A 21,529-nucleotide genomic window follows, 5' to 3' on the forward strand; every position below is an offset into this window, starting at 1 on the left:
GATGTGTCCAGCGCAGTAAAAAGTAAATAAAGCACTGAGGTCATCCCTACTGTATGTAGTCATTTTTCTCACTACCTACTGATACAAGTTCAGTTCATCCTTGTGTTTGCAACCTGGGTTGTACACAACCACATCAGAGGAAAACAGACTTCTTCGTCTCATATCTCTTCACATCGAACGGGAACATTGATGTGAAAGGGGATGGAAGCTGAAAAAAGCTCCACACTGCTGCTCAGCTGAAAAACCTTTTTACTATACAGCGAGTCATTTAATCGAGAAAAAAGATCACTCAGGTGTGCTTGAGAATGTTCTCGGAGCTTGAAGTGACCCAAAGGTCTTTCTTAAAAAAAAAATCTATACAGTATACAACAAGAAAATAAACATGAGTGATGTTGGTATTTGAAGTGGCCTTGTACTTTTTACATTTCTTTGAGGCATTCCTCGCATGCTCACTTAATATCTGAACTCTACAGTAGGTCTCTTTGCTATGCGGCTTTTGCATTTCTGAATAAATGAGTAAAGTAAGAAAAAGTAGTTTCTACCTTACCTTTAAGGTCAAGTTTAACATTTAAATAAACAACATGTTAAGTTTCGTATTGCATGGAGGCTTTGTAGCGTTTTATAATATGTTCCTAAAGATAGTTCAAAGATATCAGTAACCCCTTTCTCAAATTGACAGCTACAAAAAAACTGGAATGACAAAAACATGAGACATAAATCTGATTCCCAACAGTCCACAGACTTCCATATGATCTTTTGGCCAAAACAAACAGCAGATTTGACAGGGCGAGGAAATGAACGCCAAAAAGCCTGCTGTGTTCGCTGCTTGATATCCAACCATTGGTTTTAGGAGCCATACTCCTCATAAAGAACATTTTCAACGAACAGTGCGTGGACGACCCATTAGTTCACACTCTCTGATCATTCCTAAGTGCTTATAAAGAGACACTCTAATCAGATTCCTGGTAAATTGATTGTTAAGACCATGTGAGGCTGGAGTCAGGATCTTCAGCGGTGAATGTTTACTTTCCCCCAAAAAAGCATGATTTAAGCATTTAAAATACATTTTAAAGGTTTTATTGTTTTTTTTTAGCAGGAATGATGACCCTTGAACAGAGAAGTACTGTATGTATCTAGACAAGTTTGTATGCCTGAGAGTGCCAAATTAAAGGATAACGTTGCTATTTGTCAACCTAGAACCTATTTTACCATGTTTTTTGTTTAATATTGACTTTGATGTTTAATATTGACTTTGAGCTGACATTTCTAGGCACATGCTGTACATATCTACACACACACACACACGCACACACACACACACACACACACACACACACACACACACACACACACACACACACACACACACACACACACACACACACACACACACACACTGATGAAGTGATGGGTCTTGTAGTGTGTGCAGCAGTGTTCAGAAGGAGGGACACAGTTCAAGAGAGCAGGCAGCTTCCTGTCCTGCTGCATCGGAAATTCCAGACCCAAGCCTCTGAGGCTGTATTCAGATTGGACACACACACACACACACACACACACACACACACACACACACACACACACACACACACATGTTCAAAAGCACAGAAAGTAAACTCAAACACGTACTTACCCCATAGCACACACACACAGACAAGCAGTAAATATGCAGCAAGGCTAAACTTGTGAGAGTTAACAAAACACATCAGATCCCCTCATACTGTAACAGCCTCCCTCACACACACACATTTGCACGCACATTAAAACTGCAAACACACACACTCACATACAGAAACTCCCATCCGCTGGGAGTATTGTTGGATTCTTCCTCCTCTGACGCCTGTGAGGCTCTAGCTTGGGAAAAGGAAACTCAGTCTCAGTACACAGCAGAGAGAGAGAGATACCCTCACATACAGAGGCCAGCCCCTGAGCCCTGCTTTAATCCTGATTTACAGTCAACAACTTGTCGGCTCCAGAGACTGCAGCCCTTTCTTTCCCCTGTGTGACTTTGAGATGAGGGTTTAACTGCCTGAAAATAAATACATAAATACATACATACATTTAAGTGAGAGCAAGGCAGGTTTATTTATGCAGCACATTGCAACATGGGGCAATTCAAAGTCCTTTACAAAGAGAAAAACACACTTTAAAAGCATGAAGATATAGTTATAAAATGATGTTTAAAACGAGAGGTGAAGTAAAATTGTTAGGAATACAAATGTCATTGGTACGTTGTTTTAACGGTTGAAGTTTAAAATGGCTTCTTCTCGTTTTACTGTTTCAGAAGCGCATCGAGGACATTGCTTTTTTTTACATAGAATATAAACATATGATAGCAACAATACTATTTATGCCTCTGTATTGTATTATAGGGTGTTGTATTTGCATCTTTACTACAAAAAGCAGTTCTTTCCCCTCTTCTAGCACCTTTTTAGGACAATTAAAGGAAATGTTGTCAAAGCCAAGGAAAGAAGTTTCAACCTAATTTCTCTCTCTTTCTACTCTTCTTCTTCTTGCTCTGTGGCTCTCGACAGACTGTGAAAAAGTCCATTAGTTGTTTACATACTCCCACTTTCTCCCCATCCACTTGTGAATTAATGATGCGAATCACGCGGACCATTCTCGACTCTTCTCTTCTCCACTGAGGGAGTTATTCACATTTAAAATCCCATAATCAAACACCTACGCTGTAAATGGAAGGCCATTAACGCTAATGGTATGCCTTGGACTGAGCCAAAATGAAATGTTGAAGAACTACAAGCTATTAGTGCATGCTGAGGACTTTCTCCTCCTCATGTTGAGACATTTGTCTAGTTGAGTGTTTGTATTTCATTTAGTCTGAAGTGACTCTTTCTCAAAGCCCTCGGGCCAACGCTAAAAGCTGTGAGCAGGTCAGAAATCAAATCTGGTGGAAAATATTCGATCTCAGAGAGCAGAAAATCTTGTCAATTTTCTCACTCAATTCTCTCTGTATTTAATTCTCTGAGGGTTGTGATTTATGGTCCAAGAAGAGGAAAATATTCTTCTGCATCTAGGGTTTTATCTGACACAAAGTGGAACTTCTGAATGGCCTTTTTTAAATTATAGTATTTTAAGCAAAAAATAGAAAATTGACCAGCCTCAAAGCCAACTCCTGCCCTTTGGAAATCTGTGCTCACTCCTGTACCAAGTGGGCAGACGGCTCACTCTGGGATCCTTCATTTCCTTCAGGGAGGGTCACCAACATTCATGATTTTCAGATAGTATCTCCTTAATTTGACTGACCAATCTGTGACCTTTTATGTACAGACGACATTTTTTAAAGTATTTACAGTCTCCTCAGGCAGGCCTTCATGTGTCTTAGTCACCTCGGGTTATTTTTAGGACGCCCCCCCCCCCTTGGTGTTCAGATGGTCCGGTCCGGGTCAGAGGAAGGGGAGTGGCAGGGGAAATGGGAAATCTTCAACAATGACTTCATTAACATGATGCCTAACATGACTACAGCTGGACTTTACTGCTCCATTACAACACTGGATATATCTCTTTGGATTGATCTCTTTAAATATCTATAAGTTAACTCTACATCCATTTTAAGGGGTTAATATGGAAGTTTGCTAAAGTTCACTCCATCCCAGACTTCCAACTTGAGAAGCATGTTGATCACAAGTGAGTATGCATTGTGTTATATGACAGACAGGGAGATAATGAGAATCTTAGCCTCTCAGTTCTGCCTGTTTTCTTTTTGATGACAATTGACAATCGGTGCTTGATGACATTCATTAAGGAGGCGATTGGTTAATTAGCTAAACGAGTCTATTTAATGAGGACCTGATTGAGCTTTGATTAGCAGACAATGGCTCCTGGGTTACTGATCAAAGTCTCTTACGGTCGTTTGTTGAATTAACTGTAGAAAGATTTTCTATAGGGCCTATAAGAGGCTGGAGTAATGCCTAGCCACTAGTTTTTAATTGATTTTTGTTTGTGAAAAATGTATCAGCAGTCATAGTAAAAGTGTAACAGGGTTTTCTTGATTCATGGGGCAGGAAAGGAATTTGAAGCACTCCAGTATCCACTGAGAGTTCTTTATTGTTTGAAGGCCGTGGGCCTGAAAACATCACAAGCTTGATTTTGAACTTGTAGAATAAAAGCTTTATCTTTGGCAGAAAGGGCGTAGGACTCGCTCTGAATGTGTGTGGGTTACTTTTCAAATGTGATATATTATAGAAACTGAACCAAGAGAATTGGCAAATATTCAAACTTTGGATTTCACATTCGGTCAAAAACAAATGAAATATGTATATATAATATGTCTTTTTTTTGTTTCTTTTATTCTGAGATCTGTGACTAGATAATTGTCATGCGACGTAGTTTGAAATGTGTGCTTTGCTGAAGCTTCATGCAATGTGAAGTTTTGATAGCGTGCTAGCAGTAGCTTCTCTTATCAAACGCAAATTCTTAGCCTCACGTTAGCCTAAAACTATTTAGCACACCATGTAGCTGAACCAACGGCTGAATGATAAAGGTATCCATTACATTTACAAACAAATCTTTAACACAGAATTTTTTAATTAAGCTGAATATTGTCACATGATTGTGAGCTTTAACCTAGGAACACTTACTTGTGGCTGAGAGCAGTGTTGTTATTTCTTACCCAATATACAGTGTTTTGGGTAATAAAGCATGCAAAACTCTCAGAAAAAATCATAATGTGAAACCGCTGGATTGCTAATAGTTGGCTTTTTATTTGACAAAAAGTGCTTAGTTTCTAACTGAATTTAAGAGATTGAGGATGATTGTTGTGGCAGTACGAACAATGATTCATTTACTAACTGAATTTCTAAAGTGCATTTGAAGTGGCTTTAAAATAGTTCAAACTACATAGTGACTCCATCTTTTCAACGAAGTACAATCATTCAAATAATATCATCTTCAATTAGAAGTTAGTGTAGAAGATATCGAGCTAAACCTTATTCTGCAAATGCATGGACTCTTTAATTCCTAAGAAATAATTCAGAAGTAATTTAGTTTGAAAATGAAGTGGAAACTCACAGATTTCTTCCAGCATAGCCACCCTCTTTGGATGGAAGGCTAGTGAAAGCAAATTGTCCACGCAAGTTTAGGAAAGTATGAGTTATTGTATAATTTCTCAGTCATTAGTCAGTCATTCTGGCCATTTCTGACAGCACCCAACGCCAACCACGTTGAGCCTTCCCAGACCACAGTGAGTGAAGCAGGGTCTCTGTGTGTGTGTGTCTGCTGTTGGGTTATGTCATACATTCCTAATGAGATAAAGTATTTTTTACATATTTTGCATCAGCTTATAATCTTCAAGGCCCGAAGGATTTAATGGACAAAGCAGAACTGATTACAGGGAGGGTCGAAATGTTCAAAAAGTCAATGTCGTTTAATTTTAGAGGTAAATCCACTCTTTGACCGGTTGTATTCTTAGAAACCATTGGCAGGTTGGTTTAGCATTGCATGGAGACAGCTGGTGTTCTGCCCAGCAACACACTGCTGGGCTGAGTCAGATCTGTTTCTATGAAATATCCACGTAGTTCCTCCAATTTGCTTCATGGTAACCTGAGAGTGTTTATCTGAACTTGCTAAAGCCTTTTCTTCTCTGGCATGAAGGCTGAGGACAGAGAGTGTTGTTAGCAACCAAGGGCAACAGCATGCAGGAATGATTATACAGTGGTATTACACCTACGTATGAGTTAATACAACTAGACCTGCCAACTGAGGAAGAGACAGGTCAGTGTGTGTGTGTGTGTGTGTGTGTGTGTGTGTGTGTGTGTGTGTGTGTGTGTGTGTGTGTGTGTGTGTGTGTGTGTGTGTGTGTGTGTGTGTGTGTGTGTGTGTGTGTGTGTGTGTGTGTGTGTGTGTGTGTGTGTGTGTTTTCCTGTTTATGCAACAAAAACATGTCATTCCGGTCTGAAATCCTTATAAATATAGTATTATAATAATGGCAATATAGTACTGAAATGGTATAGCTCCGTATCATGAAATCGTACAGTCCAAGAGGTTTAATTTAAATTGCAGGACCAAACTCAAACATGAATTAAAGCCGAGAATGTGACAAATCATAAACCAGGATATTAACTCTGCCATTTATTGAGTGGGGATAATTACATTTATACAGGCAAAAACAAATACATGTTTACAAATAAAAAAGGCAATTTCATGATATGCTATGATGATTTGCAAAGTAGCCAATTAAATAAATTGCTTGGAATAATTTACGTAACACTTTCATCAAGTTTCAACTGGTTAAGCAAAGTTTAAGCTTGAAATCAAAAGGAAGCTAACTAGCTTGTGATAGTTTATTTTGCACCGTGGTTGGTTATCTTTGACTCCATTTGATTTACGAAAAAAATGCTGAACTACAAATCACAGTTTCCTGATATTTACTGTATATGTTTTGTAAGGGGCTGTGATGTACATTAGACTGTACATTTTGGCTAACTCTCTGCATGACAAACAAATGAAGGTATTGCATCCAGTGCATGCAATGTAACCAGGAATGTAACCTGGCTCAGACACTGATGTCTCACAGCAGCTGCTGCTCTTGAGTTCATCGACCATGTTATGTCAACTGTTTTTTGCACTTTCACTTTTACAGTGACAATAAGCAGGCATCAGGATCAGCGTCATAGTGGCCTTTTTAGAGTCTTTCCATATGAACTGTGGTTTTTCTCTCACTGAGTGACAGCTCCTGGTTTTTCCTAGTTTGTCTGGGTCTTTAAATATAATCGGTTACTTTGCAGGCTGAAACACACACTATATTTACACTTTTATCAGTCTAGTATGTGTACTCTGAGTCTGGAACATCACTAAATTAGTTCTTAACTGGAAAACATCCATATAAACTTGTATACTGAGCCATGCCACTGTGTGGGAAGCAATTGTATCTAATAGCTCAGTAATTGCCCATCAACATTAAGGACTTTACCCTCTTGGACCACACAAGCTGTGGAGAAGAAGGGCTAAAGCTTGCAGGATTTGGGTTCACAAAATAAAGACCATTAAAAAGCAACAAATCACAATCCTCCCGGCTCTCTGGGTTTAAGCAGAGGTGTATGTTCTTAATAGAGGCGCTTGTAAAAGAGTTTAATTGAATGTCCAAGCACAACTAAAGTTAACAAAAAACTTTTCATTAAGCTCTTTTTTTCGTTATTACTTCTGGCCTGAATGACCCTGAGTTTATCTTCTGGTAACACAGGAAGTTCAATCTAATTCAGGAAACCTCTTCACTGAGAGACAGAAAAAGGGTGTCCTGAATTAGCCAGTGACAGTAAATACTGTAATATTTAAAGTAAGTGCCTTATAAATGTAATCGTCGTGCCTAAATCACTGCAGTTTGCTGCAGATAGGGGTGTAAACCAAGAGCCTGGAGTTATTACAGCCTATTGTAATGTTTGTGAAGCATGCAGACAGATGGTTAATACATGTTTGTTAACTTAGGCAAGTTTGAGACAAGGAGAATATGCACCCTCCAGGATTATGTTTACCTACAGTATGTTTGTTAAGATGATCTATCGAACCATTTCCTTGCTTGTTGGCCTCTTTCAATCAGTACACTTAAGTAGCAGAAAAATGCATGTTGCATATGTAATCTCAAGTTGTTATGCTCATTGCATAATGTGACCCATAGCAGTATAATAAATGAAATATTTAAATCCTACTCAACAGTAATTGACGGGCTGTGCCTTGTGTGATCTGGTCCACTCATCCAAGTTTAAACCACAGGATAATTTATACAGCGGCTGACTGTTTCCTCTAGATAACGAAAGTAAATTCTGTAGTGCGAAGCAGGATTATAACAGGATAACCACTCAAGAATCATTACTCAGAAGCCTAGATGGAAAGGAATTTTATATTCAAAATACAAGATATGAATATTGTGCTGATCATTGCCCACATCAGCAGGCCAGAAGCAATATTTCTGATAGAATTGGGTTTGAAATTATTATTTTTTTAACAATAAAGTTAGATAGCAGATTTGGTCCTGGTTCATCAGAAAAGTTTCATTGTACGCAACACACACACACACACACACACACACACACACACACACACACACACACAGTGAGCATAGAGGTTTCATATTCGCTTCTTCAGCTCTTCGTGACCGCAGACATCTTAAACTTCCCCTTGCTGAGCTGACTGACATGGGAATACCATCAGAGAAACAGCGAATAGGAAGCGGAAAGCATTTTGTGCAGATTTGACAGCTGACATACCTCTGATCTTCAACCTAACCACTCAAAGCCCTGAGACACTCTCAAGGGTTTCCCTGAACTGAAAGCAAAGCAGTGACTGCACTTTTCTGACCAGAAACGCCCAGAGTGTTTAGCGGGGAGTAAAAGTGGTGTGAAAGCCCCTCGATTATCAGTAAAATATTGGACTTCGAATGGAAGGAATTTGGTTGCTCAGATCATAGAGTGTGACGAGTAGCTAACTAGCTTAGCTGCTGGCAGAGATAAGGGGGGAATAACCAGTGATCCTTTGCTTAAGTATAAGTATTAATGTCTTGTATACATACATTGGTGTCCCCGGTGAGTCAGGGAACTCACAAAGTGTCCGAAAACAAAACCCTCTCTCTTTTCCTCCGTACCCAAATCTCTAAAAACGGGGGAACAATGGAGTTGATCCAGATTTGCTGCCGATATTACGTAATATCGGAAATGTGAGCTGGTTTTACGCTCACGGCCCTATCAGAAACATCGCTATCAAAAACAATGCGTGACATGTTTTGGAACGTGGTCTTTGTTTACATTAACAAGCATCGCTAACACTCAGAGCTAACCTGTACATGGAGAGAATGTGCAAAAAACCCGCAAGAGAAAAAGCATTCAGTTCCATACTGTTTCAGAAATAATCCTTGATGTGGTTTTGAACATCTGTTCCATGTGCGTTTCATCACGGCACCATTTAGCTGAGAGTCTCTCGGTAGAATACTGAGCAGGCATTAGCTCCCACCTTCTTTGTTTTTTTAAAGCTAAGGACCCAAAATCAGCAGTTCTCTAACAGGGCTGAAACGGAGGGGTATGAGGCTTGGATAGAATGGATGATCTGTTTGATATTTTGAGCAAAACACTTCATAGACATGTTTTTTATATTTTTTTATATATCTGAGACCCATAATATATGCCTAAAGATAGCATGATAGGAAACCTTTAATACTGGGTTTATTGGTAGTACGGTACTGCATTTTATCATATTGTAATGTCATGTGTTTTTATATGTAAACAGTAGCTTAGTGTTAAATAAATGTAGTATATAGTAGCAAACATTGTAAATACTTAAAGGTGGGGTAGGTAATTTTGGAGAAACCGGCTCGAGTGCGCTAGAATTTGAAAATACACAGCCGGAAGAAATCTGCTACTTCCTTACAGAGCCCCTCCTCCAACACACACGAACGCGCACATGACCAATGAGGGCACGAGATAAGTTTGTGCACAGATGGAAGGCTGACAGGCAGGTAGGCCATCCAGTTATTTTAGCCGGGCTACGGCCAGTACTACGGCTTCCACAGATGACATTTTTTTATGGATTTTTTGTCAAAGCACTTAAGATATTCATTGCTATCGGGATGTTAAGAGCATTCCATGGAATATAACAAAAAGTGTATCTCGAGCCGGTTTCTCAAACTTACCTACCCCACCTTTAAGTAAGTGTAAGTATGACAAATATTAGTGTTTAATGACTTAGGTACAGTACTTGGGTAAATGTACTGAGTTACTTTCCACTATTGGGAAGAGCTAATAGATGCATTATGGTTTGAAGTGCTAGGTGAATGGTTAATTGGAAGGATCTGAGCTACCTCGGTATCCTGGCATAACTCTTATCCATTAGTAGATACACACTTATTTGTGTGCGTTGATACAGTAGGGAGAAAATAGTTCCTACTTGAAACTGCTCCGAAGGTCTGTTGATTATTGTGAGTAATCGAATAAGGACTTCTGGGTAGGTCAAATAGATTAATTTATTTGAGAAGGGGCAGATATCTATACCACTTACAGTATATCCAAAAATTGGCCATTAAAAAAAAAAAATCTTAATTGACAAATAGCACTTGTACTGTAATTCTTATTTTGGGGTGAACTGTCCGTTTAAACCAGTTACATTTACAAACTGGCAGTCAGGTAATGACTGTTACTGATAGTTAATTGTTGATAATAATTACCCTTACTCTAACTCTAATTATGTGAATCAGACTTCATATTCCATTGCTATTCAAATCAATTGTATAGGTAATTACAGGACTCACAATCATTCTTTTCTAGGCAAGTGATTTGTAGTCATTTGGATTGCCCTGACAGTAAACCTTTAAACCTTAAGAAACCTAAATGACTCATTTTTGGCGAGCAGCGAATCTGTTATTACGAGTCAAAGCTTTGGTGTCCAGACAAGCATAAATACCCAAACACAAACGGTCCATCGAGCACGTCTCAGCTTCCAGACACACGCTGTCCAGCTTCCTGGCGCTAGCAGGGCGGAGCCGCCATAATCGCAAACCCAAATCTCTTATCAGAGCCCAGAGGGGCCGAATCACAACTTCCTCAGAGGCATTTAGAAAAGGAAGAAGCCAGTGCCTGTGGTCATGCCGGAGCTCAAACACCATCACGTACGTAAATGCTGAGTAGAAAGGGACGCTGAATGTGGATGTCAAAGTCGCTGAACAAACAAACAAAGAGTCTAAAGTTTATTGTTATTTCTGACAGGTTTGGGGTTCACACACACACACACACACACACACACACACACACACACACACACACACACACACACACACACACACACACACACACACACACACACACACACACACATACACACACATACACACACACACACATACATGCACACACATACACACACATACACACACACACACATACATGCACACACACACACACACACACACACACACACACACACACACACACACACACACACACACACACACACACACACACATACACACACATACACACACACACACATACATGCACACACATACACACACACACATACACACACATACACACATACACACACCGGAGCACACACACAATGGGATGAGCAAACATACGCTGAGGCTGATAGGGTTATTGTGTGAAGTGTAATTTTGTGTATGGTGAATTAAAATAAGAAACATGGACACCAGTAACCGGAAAATAAATGGACTGAGTGTTGAACTGGAAACTTTATATCTGACTTTTATTCACCTGGCAAGTTAAGATAGCGGATCCTCAGTGGCTAAAAACATTATCTTAGCTTCTACAGCAGTGTTCAGTGCACTTTTGTTTCTCCATGTCTAACTGAAGTAACTCATTGTCAACAGAGTACTAACTTATTCTCCCATGTCATATGAGCGCTTCGGAATTGCTATTTTGGCATAAGAGAAGATAGCGTTTATTTTCTACTCAATCCTTAGTGATGTGTGCGGATGCTCTGATGTCTTTCAGTTGACCTTGAGGCTCTTTAAGCCAGCGTACTGTAAGGAAAAGCTGAGCATTCAATGTTGAAAATACAGTTGGAGACAGACATTCTTCTTCTTCTTCGAGTCCGTAGCAATCTCAGATGTCGTTCTGCCAGTATCGGGCACAGCTGATATTGAAAATATTCTTACCTAACAAATAAACTGTGATGCAAAGTGAAGTATACTGGAAGACAACTAAAACTCAAAATGTGAAACCACATCCACTGTTTTCCTGCATTCAAACTCAAAAGTGCACCATCACTGATATACTGAGTTTAATCAACCAGGAGGGGAGGCTGCGTTTAATTATCTTAAGGCAAATAATCTAGAATACCCTTATTTATTTATGTATTGACTTATTGTTCTATCATTTCAGCAAATGAACTGGCCTAAAGTGTGTAAGTTATGCTCTCTTCCCACCTTCTTGGAAAACAGGCGATCTTTTATTGATCGTAGGGCAAAAGGATTGGTAAACACAAAGACGCTGAGTACAGTTTGCCTGTCTTGGCTTCCTGGATTTCGTTGTTTTGATGTTACTCGCTCCCTGTTTCAGGCTGCAAAGTTGTAAGGACGCCTCGTACACCTTTGCTTGGGGGGCTTTTTCTTTTGATCAAGGTTGCTCATTTTCTTTCTGAATCACCTTCATATCTCAGTTTTACAGTGCAGTTCTGATCCATTTCCATCTACCACTGCCTTTGAGTGATTTGAGTTTGAGTGCCTCACCAAGGACTTCCAAGATAATTCTATACAAATTATAATCATTCACTTTTCCCACTGAGATATTACGTGATTCTGTAACCTCAAGCTTTTTCAATAGAACCTCCTTCTCTAAGCCACCACTGCCTTAAAGCAGAATATTAGATCTATTCAAAATGGAAAACTTGTTTAAACGTCAAGAGCTTTTAACTTGTGACCCTCTACAGTAGGTTGCAGAATGACAAGCTGTATTTTTCAGTCGTGGCAATATATACTGTATATATCGTAGTGATGTTGGCAGAGAAAAAGCTGTGTGGCTGTCTAACAAAGTTCAGGGCTCTACATTCACATATCCCTGGATTTACAGATCCTCTGGCGGACATGTGAGACGGCCACTCTGCAGGCACACTTGATCCCTTTTCTATCTCAAATGTCACATCTCCATTGTGACAGCGGAAAATGGGCTCTGCACTAAGATGTTTAACAAGCAGGACATTTAAAGGGTCAGGATAAACACACTTATGGTAATTCCTCTGTATTTGACCGTTCATTCCGTTGCCTGTTCCTCATTTCTCACAGCCAGTTTACTTTTGTCTGTCTTTCTGTCTTCCCCTTCTGTCTTTTGATGACTGCCATATTTGCTGAATTTCCCCCCAGTGTTTACATATTTAAGCCATCTGCTCTGTCTCACGCTCCCACAGTGTCTAGGGGGAAAACTAGACCAATTTCCACAGTTCCATCCTACTGCCAAGTGAATTATAGGTAAAACTTCAGAAAAATCACGTAAAATGAAATGTGAATTAGGGTTCTTCCTTTCTTCTTGGCTGTAGTGAATAGGAAGGCAGTAAAAAACACAAACCTCAGACAAGAAGCGTTTGAAGACCCGATCAGCCATGGGCAAAGTGTTGTTGTTCTTTAGTAGAGGCTAATGTCGGCCATATTTCATGCTGTCTGAATATGAAAACAAGAAGTGCCCTTGGCAGGATTCTAACCGCGACGGGCCTCTTACACTCGCAGAGAGAGCGGGTTGTGCAGACAGGGTTGTGCTGGACAAATATTTTGAGACCTTTTAGAAAATCCAAATCCTCTTCTGAGCCGTGCACCCAGACTGAGAACAATAATTACTGTCGCTCCTCATTGTAAACATCCTGGATCAACAAAACATTTTCATGCTTCACGCCAGATTGTTTTCTTTCCCACTCGGTTCTTTTGCAACACTTTGCATCAGAGTCTCCACAAAATACTTGAAAGCAGTAGAGGTCAATTGGCTGTGTGCGTCCGTGTAGGCACAGGTATTCATGGGAAATATCTCTCATATTTCTGACGTGAGGTTGGTTTGAGGCCTGTAATGTGCCTGATTTATATTTGTGTTTTTGTGCTTGTCATCAGTGTGAAGGTGAACATTATTATGTTGTACTTCTCATCAAGTAAATGTGTGTTTCATGGGTTTGAAAGGCTGCATATTTAACATAAAGGAGTACAGAGATGCATTACTGTAATTATGCCACTGTTTCCATGATTTATAAAAAGCTGCAAGAAGTTATAATGGGCAATAACGCAAGATTGTTTTATATTCTTAAGCAGGTATCACTTATTCAAACTTCCAAATTAAGGATTGATGTAATAAGAGGAAAGAATATTTGAAAGATGCATAGTTAAATAAAAGTGTGCTAATAATGTCCTCTAAGGTTAATGAAAATCAGGCCAGTAGTTATTTTTCTTTAATCCTGCTGAAGGCTAAACCAAAACACATAATTTCTCCTTGGTGAAGTTAATGATAACAGAATGTTGACATCCCACTGAAATTTGACATTTCTTTTAGAAGGTACAGAAGAGGGAAAGTGCTAAAAGTCATTTGCTATGCTCTCTTGGAAGCCCCCATCCCCTCACTCAATTAGCAGTAATTAAAATGGCCTCTTGCAGGAGTAACACATCATTAATAGCGTGTATGTGCTTCCAGTTTTTCTCTCAATTTTTCACCAAAATGCAAATTTAATTAAACTTCATAAACAGCCGACTGATTAAGGGCAAATATTTGCCCTCTTAAAGCGGGTGGAGCATGAAATGATTTTAATTGAATCAAATGTTGTTTTCCTTCTCGCTGTTTACAGAGATTGAAGCCAAGGAGGCCTGTGATTGGCTGCAAGCGGCCGGCTTCCCTCAGTATGTGCAATTATTCAAAGGTAAATATGCGGATGTTAATGTAATCAGACAGCCCGCAGAGTCTTCTCTAATATGGTACAAACAATGTGTCAGGGAGAGTCTTATTGTTATATCTATTGTGTGTGTGTGTGTGTGTGTGTGTGTGTGTGTGTGTGTGTGTGTGTGTGTGTGTGTGTGTGTGTGTGTGTGTGTGTGTGTGTGTGTGTGTGTGTGTGTGTGTGTGTGGTGGTGTGTGTGTGTGGTGTGTGTGTGTGTGTGTGTGGTGTGTGTGGTGTGTGTGTGTGTGTGTGTGTGTGTGTCAGACTGCAGGTTCCCCGTCGACATTGAGTGGGCAAAGCGTGACCACCACTTCCTGGATCGAGATGCTCTGGATTCACTCTGCAGGTAACACAAGACTGGCCAATCCAGCATTAATACATTTTTAATAATAGTACTTCTTATATTGATATAAATCGTTTTTATTCTGTTTTATTTGATCTTCTGTCCTCGTTCTTTTAGGAGATTAAACACTTTAAACAAATGCGTGGAAATGAGGCTGGAGCCGCGGAGATCGAAACGAAGGGTGAGTGTTGAGAGAAAACAAAAAGAAACTCAAACACAGCGGGACGCTCATATCCAAGCAGCCGGAGCCGTGAGGAGAGTCAAACCGTGACATCTCCTCGTAAAGCGTCACATCATCTCACTGATATCAACTGATCAGTCCTCCTCCTCCTCCTCTTCCTCCTCCTCCTCCTCCTCCTCCTCCCCCTCCTCCTTCCTACAATTTCTCTTTCTAGGACAAAGTCTTGAAGGAAAACAGAAGATGAAGTAAAATAAAAGAATGCTGATTATTTATGTATTATTCTGTATTAACAACCCACAGTATTATTATCTGATATGTAAGTGGGATTTTTCCCTAAGGCTGCATGCAAATGTCTAAAATGTGAAGGTGGTTCTGCCTTTCGAACTATTTCCCTGCTAGACACTATCAAAGCACGCTTTAATCAAATCAAAATGTCAAATGGATAAACAAATACAACTTGAACTTACACATTTTTGGGGACTTTTTTAGAGACCACCATGATGTGTAAAAAAGTGTTGCTTTGTCCACAATATTTACTTAAAGTATTCCACATAGAATATTTCCTTCTGTAGATATTAGGTAGAGCTTTTGCAGTACGGATGTTTGTCTGATCTTTTGTATGATGAGGTGTATGTCGAGTTATTTTCTTATTATTATTTCTACGGAATAAATTACACTTGAGTTTTATGTTCTTTTTAATGACCCTGATCTTTTTTATGAAATACATGAAACAGTATGAGTTATATTGCTTTCCAAATATGATTTTCTATATAAAAAACCACTTGATTTAGTTGTATAACTCATTTTTCTTGCATTTTCTGGTCTTCTTCTTCCAGGGAGATCACTATGACGAAGAAGACTTCTGTGCCATCAGCCCCAACTGGACCTATGACAGGCGGGCGAGACGATGGCGACGCCTCGACTCCCAGGATGTGTCTCTGTGTGACCCCAGTGACCTCCAGGATGTGTGCTCCATCCACAGCTCCAGCAGCACTGAGAGTGAAGGCCACCACAAGAGTCACAGAGACGCTACGACCACAACAACCGCCTCCATCAGAATTACAGATGACCAGGAGACCAGCAGGAGCTCCTCCCGCTGCTCCTCCTCGAACAAGACGCTTTCTCTGGACCCCTCGTATAGTGGACCCTCCTCCCCTGGGGGAAGTGGAGGAGGATCGTCCACCATGAGTCTGGAGGCTGAAGGCTGCTTCCCAGACAAACCACCGAGGAAGAAAGGCAGCAGTCTGCTGAGGAAGATGGAGAAACTGAGGATGAGGGGACCCACCGGCCTCCTCTCTTCTGCTCACAGTGGAGGTGGTAACAGCCGGAGTCGGACCCGGCACGTTATTCAGGTCCAGGAGGAGGAGAGGATGAAAAGGCTCAACAGCCCGTCTAGGTAAAGATTGTAGATAGCAATCTTTCAAAAACCAAGACTTTTTCGAAAAGCTTGAAAATCGTGGCCAATAAACTATTTAGAATATATCTTCCTGATGCCTCAGAAATGGAAAGAGTTCATGTAACAAACAAAAACATCTACAACACCTTACACTTACCATATGCCCTGAAAACGAAAGAAATTGAACCCTAACTACTATGGTGGATTGCAATCTAAAAAAACAGAGAACTTTATTTAAAGTAAATTGAATAAAACGTCAAGTTAAGTTAATGCATTGTTGGAAAATAGAGGCATACTTCCAATAAGAGAAGCAGGAAGCTAGATCACTTCCGGCAACTTCAATCAATCAATCACACACTCATTTATTCCAAAGCAGTACAAAAATACCATCATAAGACAGAATGGAGGTATGTGAAATGGGACACCCCTATAATTATCCAAAAAGATTTAAAAGAAGCTAAATAGAAACTATTTACAATATATTTGACTAGTGTGTCTAGTGATGGAAAGAGTTCATGTATTCAACAAAATTACCAAATGCCTTAAAAACTAAACGAATCAAAGCCTAATTAATAAATGATCTCTAAACATTGGAACAAATTAAATGGATTTTAGAGAAGAATACTTAGTTTTACAAAGTCCCCAGCCTGTCGGTATAGTCAAGCTCTGACATGCCTACTCTCATAAGATGTTTATTCTTGTGGATTTAATTGTTTGACTTCCCAACAGCCGTGCATCTTCCTCGCCTTCGTCTCCTCACACCATCAGCAGCAACAGCAGTAACAGCCAATCGGAGAGCAGCAGCACCGTCAGCACGCCTAGCCCGGTCACCCGCGTCAGGAGCAACTGCAAACGCTCTAACAGTGGAGTCGAGGGCGGAACCACCCGGAACAACCAGAACCACACAGGAACAGAGGTCAGTCCAATGAAATGTTGTGTCTCTATTTACTGTTGTAAAAAAAGTTTCTTAACGAGCCCCAATTGTCCTTACTCAAACATTTAAGTTTCATTCAACACAAATCTATCCAAAAAACACCTTGGTGAAGCGTGCAAAGATCCAGTCAAACCACAAAAAAACATTGCTCATTTGATCAGAATCCGGTTTATTGCTTAGGAGGTTTATACATCCAAGCAATTTGCTTTAGTGTGTTATGGTGCATTCATAAACACAGTAGGAGGAATTAAGTTGTAACTGCATATATTGAAAAGTTGACATACTTCATTTATTGATTCCTGAGGGGAAATTCAAAGTTTTCCCTCTGTTCTTATTTTCACACATTATACACATGCCCAAAATACACACACATGCACAAACAGGACATATACACATGCATTAATGGAGAGAGCGAGGGCATTGAGCGGTTGGGGGTTTGCTGCGTTGCTCAGTCGGACATCGGCAGCGCCCATGAGGCGAACATATCTCCAGCTACCAGCTGCCAACTGTAGCCAAATGACATATAAGCACCGCACCTTGGAGGAGGCAAAACAATGTTGCTCCAGACTCTTTACCATGGGACTCAGTCCTCAACTTATCTTAACCGACAGACACCCAGAGCCGTCTCACATACTCAAGTGTGAAGGACTCTGAGGCCTTCCAAATGCCAAACCATGACTTCATACCTTCATGTCTAATAAATGTTTTCATTCAGAGCAAACTGATTCAGGGCCATTCTGTGTATGAAAAGAGTAACTTTTAAGCAGACAAACTCAAAGTTCCTATTTATTTTCCCTCTGTACGCCAACAGTATTTAAACTTTTGCGTCTGCGAATTGATGATGATGAACTCTTTTCTTGTATATTAGTTCAAATGAATCACAGCAGCACTGTAAGGCTGTACTCGGCCACATGCTATTCCTAGCTAGGCATCAAGCTCTAAATGATAAAGCTAACATGCAGATGTTTAAAAAAACAAATCTGTTCGCAAAAAAATGCTAATATTGGCTGGGATGGATATTAATTCTTGCTCATGAATCACAGTGATGAATACATTTTAGTTATGACCCAATAATTGTGCTACATAAAATATAATAGCGTCACCAGAGAGATTTGTTCAAAGCTTTGCCTACGATTTCTTATAAGGTTAACACAAACCTAACCATCATTAGCCAAATGTTTTGGATGACAAAAAAAAGGCTAACATCCATCACAGTTATAACTTCCTGGCTAATTCTTCTACCAAGTTTTGCTTATCAATTGTTCTAAATGTTAACCATGTTCAATAGTCTTTATGCTGACCCAATAAACTGGGTTATCTGGGAAGAATCTCAAAGGAAAAAGACCGGTTTACCCCGTGGTTTTTACCAATTTCAGTTTCATTTATCAATCAAGAGATGTTTTACTTCATTCAAAATGATTATATTGGACATGGGGCATTTAATGCAGTATTGTAAGTCCAAATCTTTTTTATTTACATAGAAGGATATCCTCAATAGTGTTGAATATAATGGAGAGCTCAGGGTTTTCGACTTTGTTTATTCACAGATAATGTCAGTATTACCTTTTACATTTTTCTTTGTTTTAAACCTTCACTGCTCTGTCTGTTCCTCCTCTCAGGACTACAGGAACCAGATCAACAACAACAACAACAGCAGCCACCAGAGTCTGGTCTTCCAGGTCCCCCAAGGACACAAACCAGGGACCTTCCCCACCTCTCTGGCTCATAAACACACCATCCTGTCCACAATCATCGACAGCAACTCGGTCAACTGGAGGACCGGGAGCTTTCACGGTTACCGGGGCCGAAACAGTTGCCATCTGGGGACATCTTCGCTGGCCACTAGTGACCAGGACACCTCGTCTTCTTCTCCTTGTGAGGCAGTCCGCAGTCCGCTCGCCGTGCTGGATCATCGGCTGAGTATCTACGACAACGTGCCGGACGACCAGCAGCTGTCTGAAAGTGAAGGTGGCAGTGGGGGAAGTGGCAGCGACGCAGAGCGGATGGGGGAGGAGTCACAGGTAGGTCCAAAAACTGTTACTCCACTTTCATTTTTATACTTAGATTTTGATTTTGAAAATAAGGCTGTCTCATGCCTTAAAACGCTTACTTGCAAACAATGTGGTTGTTGAATATACCGAAATAATCTCACAATCCCATCTACTTTAGGCAGGTGTGTGGAGGTGTGAAGTTCTCTCTTGTGTTGCCCTTCTTTTATTTTCATACAACTACTTCCAGCACTTTTCATGCATGAGCAGCACAATAAACATTTTCAAGACAAGCCTGCACGAAAGTGTGTGCTATAATCCCTATGTGACAATTGATTGCATAAACAATACAAAGTCAAGCAAAGGACACACATCTCCTTTTCCCAGCTTTCGAGTTTTCCCATTAGGGAGAGTTTAACATTGTTCTCCTTTTAATGTAGTCAGAAACGTCTGGTTTATTTTAAGCATCTAGAGGCCTTGAAAGTCTGCATACTTTAAAGATTTACTGAGTAGTCAATATTCTTTCAAATACATTGCAATATTAAAAGGAGGTCTTGCCTGGTAAAGCCACTTTTTATAAAAGTATATGGTTTTTACCGAGTAGTCTAAATAGTTTGACCTTGATGCAAAACATATTTGGAAACATGGGAATAAGAATGAACAATAACTAAGAAAAACACAATGAGTTTACAGATAGACAAAGAAGATTAGTACAGGGACTGTCACACTGTACAAGAGTGTACTAAATCAAATCCACAAAAGATCTTATAATGTTTGTGAAGCCAAGACATCGAAGTAAATGTCTTTGAGTTTCAGTTTGAGTTCTAAATTGATGACATTCTTGGAAGCAACGTTTTTCTTTGAATTGTAAAGGCTGTGGCAGTGCAGAGTGGATCTGTCATGTCACTACAATGGATGGGCCACTTCAAAGGCCCAGATATACTGTGGTTATATTTCTGATTCCTCTGGCTATGAATGTGAATGGAAAGATTTACCTCAAAGGACAGAACAGGTCAGAGAAATGTTTAAAAAAGATCACTTGGTAAATGACGAGTCACTGTAAGGGATTCATGTATGCATGTATTATAAACATTATTATGTTGTAAAATTCAGTCAAATTACTGTAGTAAAGTTTTTAGAAAGATATTACAAGCCTGATTCGTTTTGTCAACAGAAGGACAATTCTGTATATATATGTCTCAATGGCTCTTCTGCCTCTCTACTAAAGAAAGTTAAAGTTGATACGAACACGGATCATTCGCTCTGCTGAACTAAGCACCAAATGAAGCCAGACATCATTTTATGAGTTATCATATCAATTACATTTTAGATTAAAAATATACAATAAACCATGTCAGTTAATTATGCTGCTTCAAACGTGTTGCCGTTGGAATATAAATGGATCCTATCCTGACAAGAAAGATGGCAGACATAGTAGTAAAAGATAATGACATGACATATGACATGAAATATTACATACAGGAAAGTCAAGTAATGGATTTTAAGGAACCAGTTACTTTGGAGAAATTGATTTATAACTTTCCTCCAAAATTGGTGTATGGCAATAATATCCTTTAAACCTGCTGAATCAGTCAACTGAAGAAAAAGTGAAAGTATACCAAAAAAAACTTTTGGATTTCCAAAAGCTAAAAAAACTTTTTTTAAAACCTTTTTTAAATGATTGTGATTTTTTTTCGAACTAAATTAAGAGACTTACCGCTGTAGGCTGCCTGTGGTAATACTTGGAGTCCTCGTTTTTTGACTGGTTTTCTCTTTCTTTCCAAGGTGAGTGAGTTGTTGGCAGGCGAAGACGTCTTCTCTGCTCTGGACAGCGTTTTGGAGAGGATCGGTGACCTCCAACAGCTGGTCTCCACCTGGTCTGAAAGTCTATCCGAGGACGACTGCCAGAGAGGTTCCTCCTCTTCCTCGTCCTCGTCCTCCACCTCTTCATCTTCTTCTCAGGACACTCCTTCCCGAGGCTCCTCAGCAGCCTCTCCCTGCCCCTCCTCCCCCAGCCACATCCACCTGGAGGTGCAGCAGGAGGAGGCCCCTGAGACCGGAGAGGAGCCGAAGACCAGATCGCCACAACCCAGGAGCAGGTGAGCACGAGTGTTCTTTATAGAAAATGTAATAATAATAATAATAATAATAATAATAATAATAATAATAATAATAATAATAATAATAATAATAATAATAATAATAATAATAATAATAATAATAATAATAATAATAATGTTGTATTAATAATAAGAAATTGATACATAGTAATCATAATAATAATGTGTTTTAATTAATAATAATAAATAATAATAATATTAAATAGATA

At 39.7% G+C, this 21,529-nt stretch overlaps 1 protein-coding gene across 2 annotated transcripts in view; it reads left to right on the top strand.

Annotated features, from left to right (window-relative positions):
- The first annotated feature begins 3,439 nt into the window (after positions 1-3,439).
- Positions 3,440-21,529, top strand: part of si:dkeyp-23e4.3 (rho GTPase-activating protein 7) — a 38,062-nt gene continuing 19,972 nt past the window's right edge. The window contains exons 1-8 of one of the 2 annotated variants that reach the window (XM_034140224.1): positions 3,440-3,642; positions 14,269-14,340; positions 14,623-14,704; positions 14,819-14,882; positions 15,719-16,278; positions 17,008-17,194; positions 18,832-19,233; positions 20,986-21,299. In XM_034140224.1, the coding sequence (XP_033996115.1) occupies positions 3,630-3,642; positions 14,269-14,340; positions 14,623-14,704; positions 14,819-14,882; positions 15,719-16,278; positions 17,008-17,194; positions 18,832-19,233; positions 20,986-21,299 (1,694 nt within the window). In that variant the 5' untranslated portion in view covers positions 3,440-3,629. The remainder of the gene's footprint in view (positions 3,643-14,268; positions 14,341-14,622; positions 14,705-14,818; positions 14,883-15,718; positions 16,279-17,007; positions 17,195-18,831; positions 19,234-20,985; positions 21,300-21,529) is intronic. The other variant, XM_034140223.1, reaches the window with a different exon arrangement.

The sequence above is a fragment of the Trematomus bernacchii genome, unplaced genomic scaffold (genome assembly GCF_902827165.1).
Source record: "Trematomus bernacchii unplaced genomic scaffold, fTreBer1.1, whole genome shotgun sequence".
Lineage (NCBI taxonomy): Eukaryota > Metazoa > Chordata > Actinopteri > Perciformes > Nototheniidae > Trematomus > Trematomus bernacchii.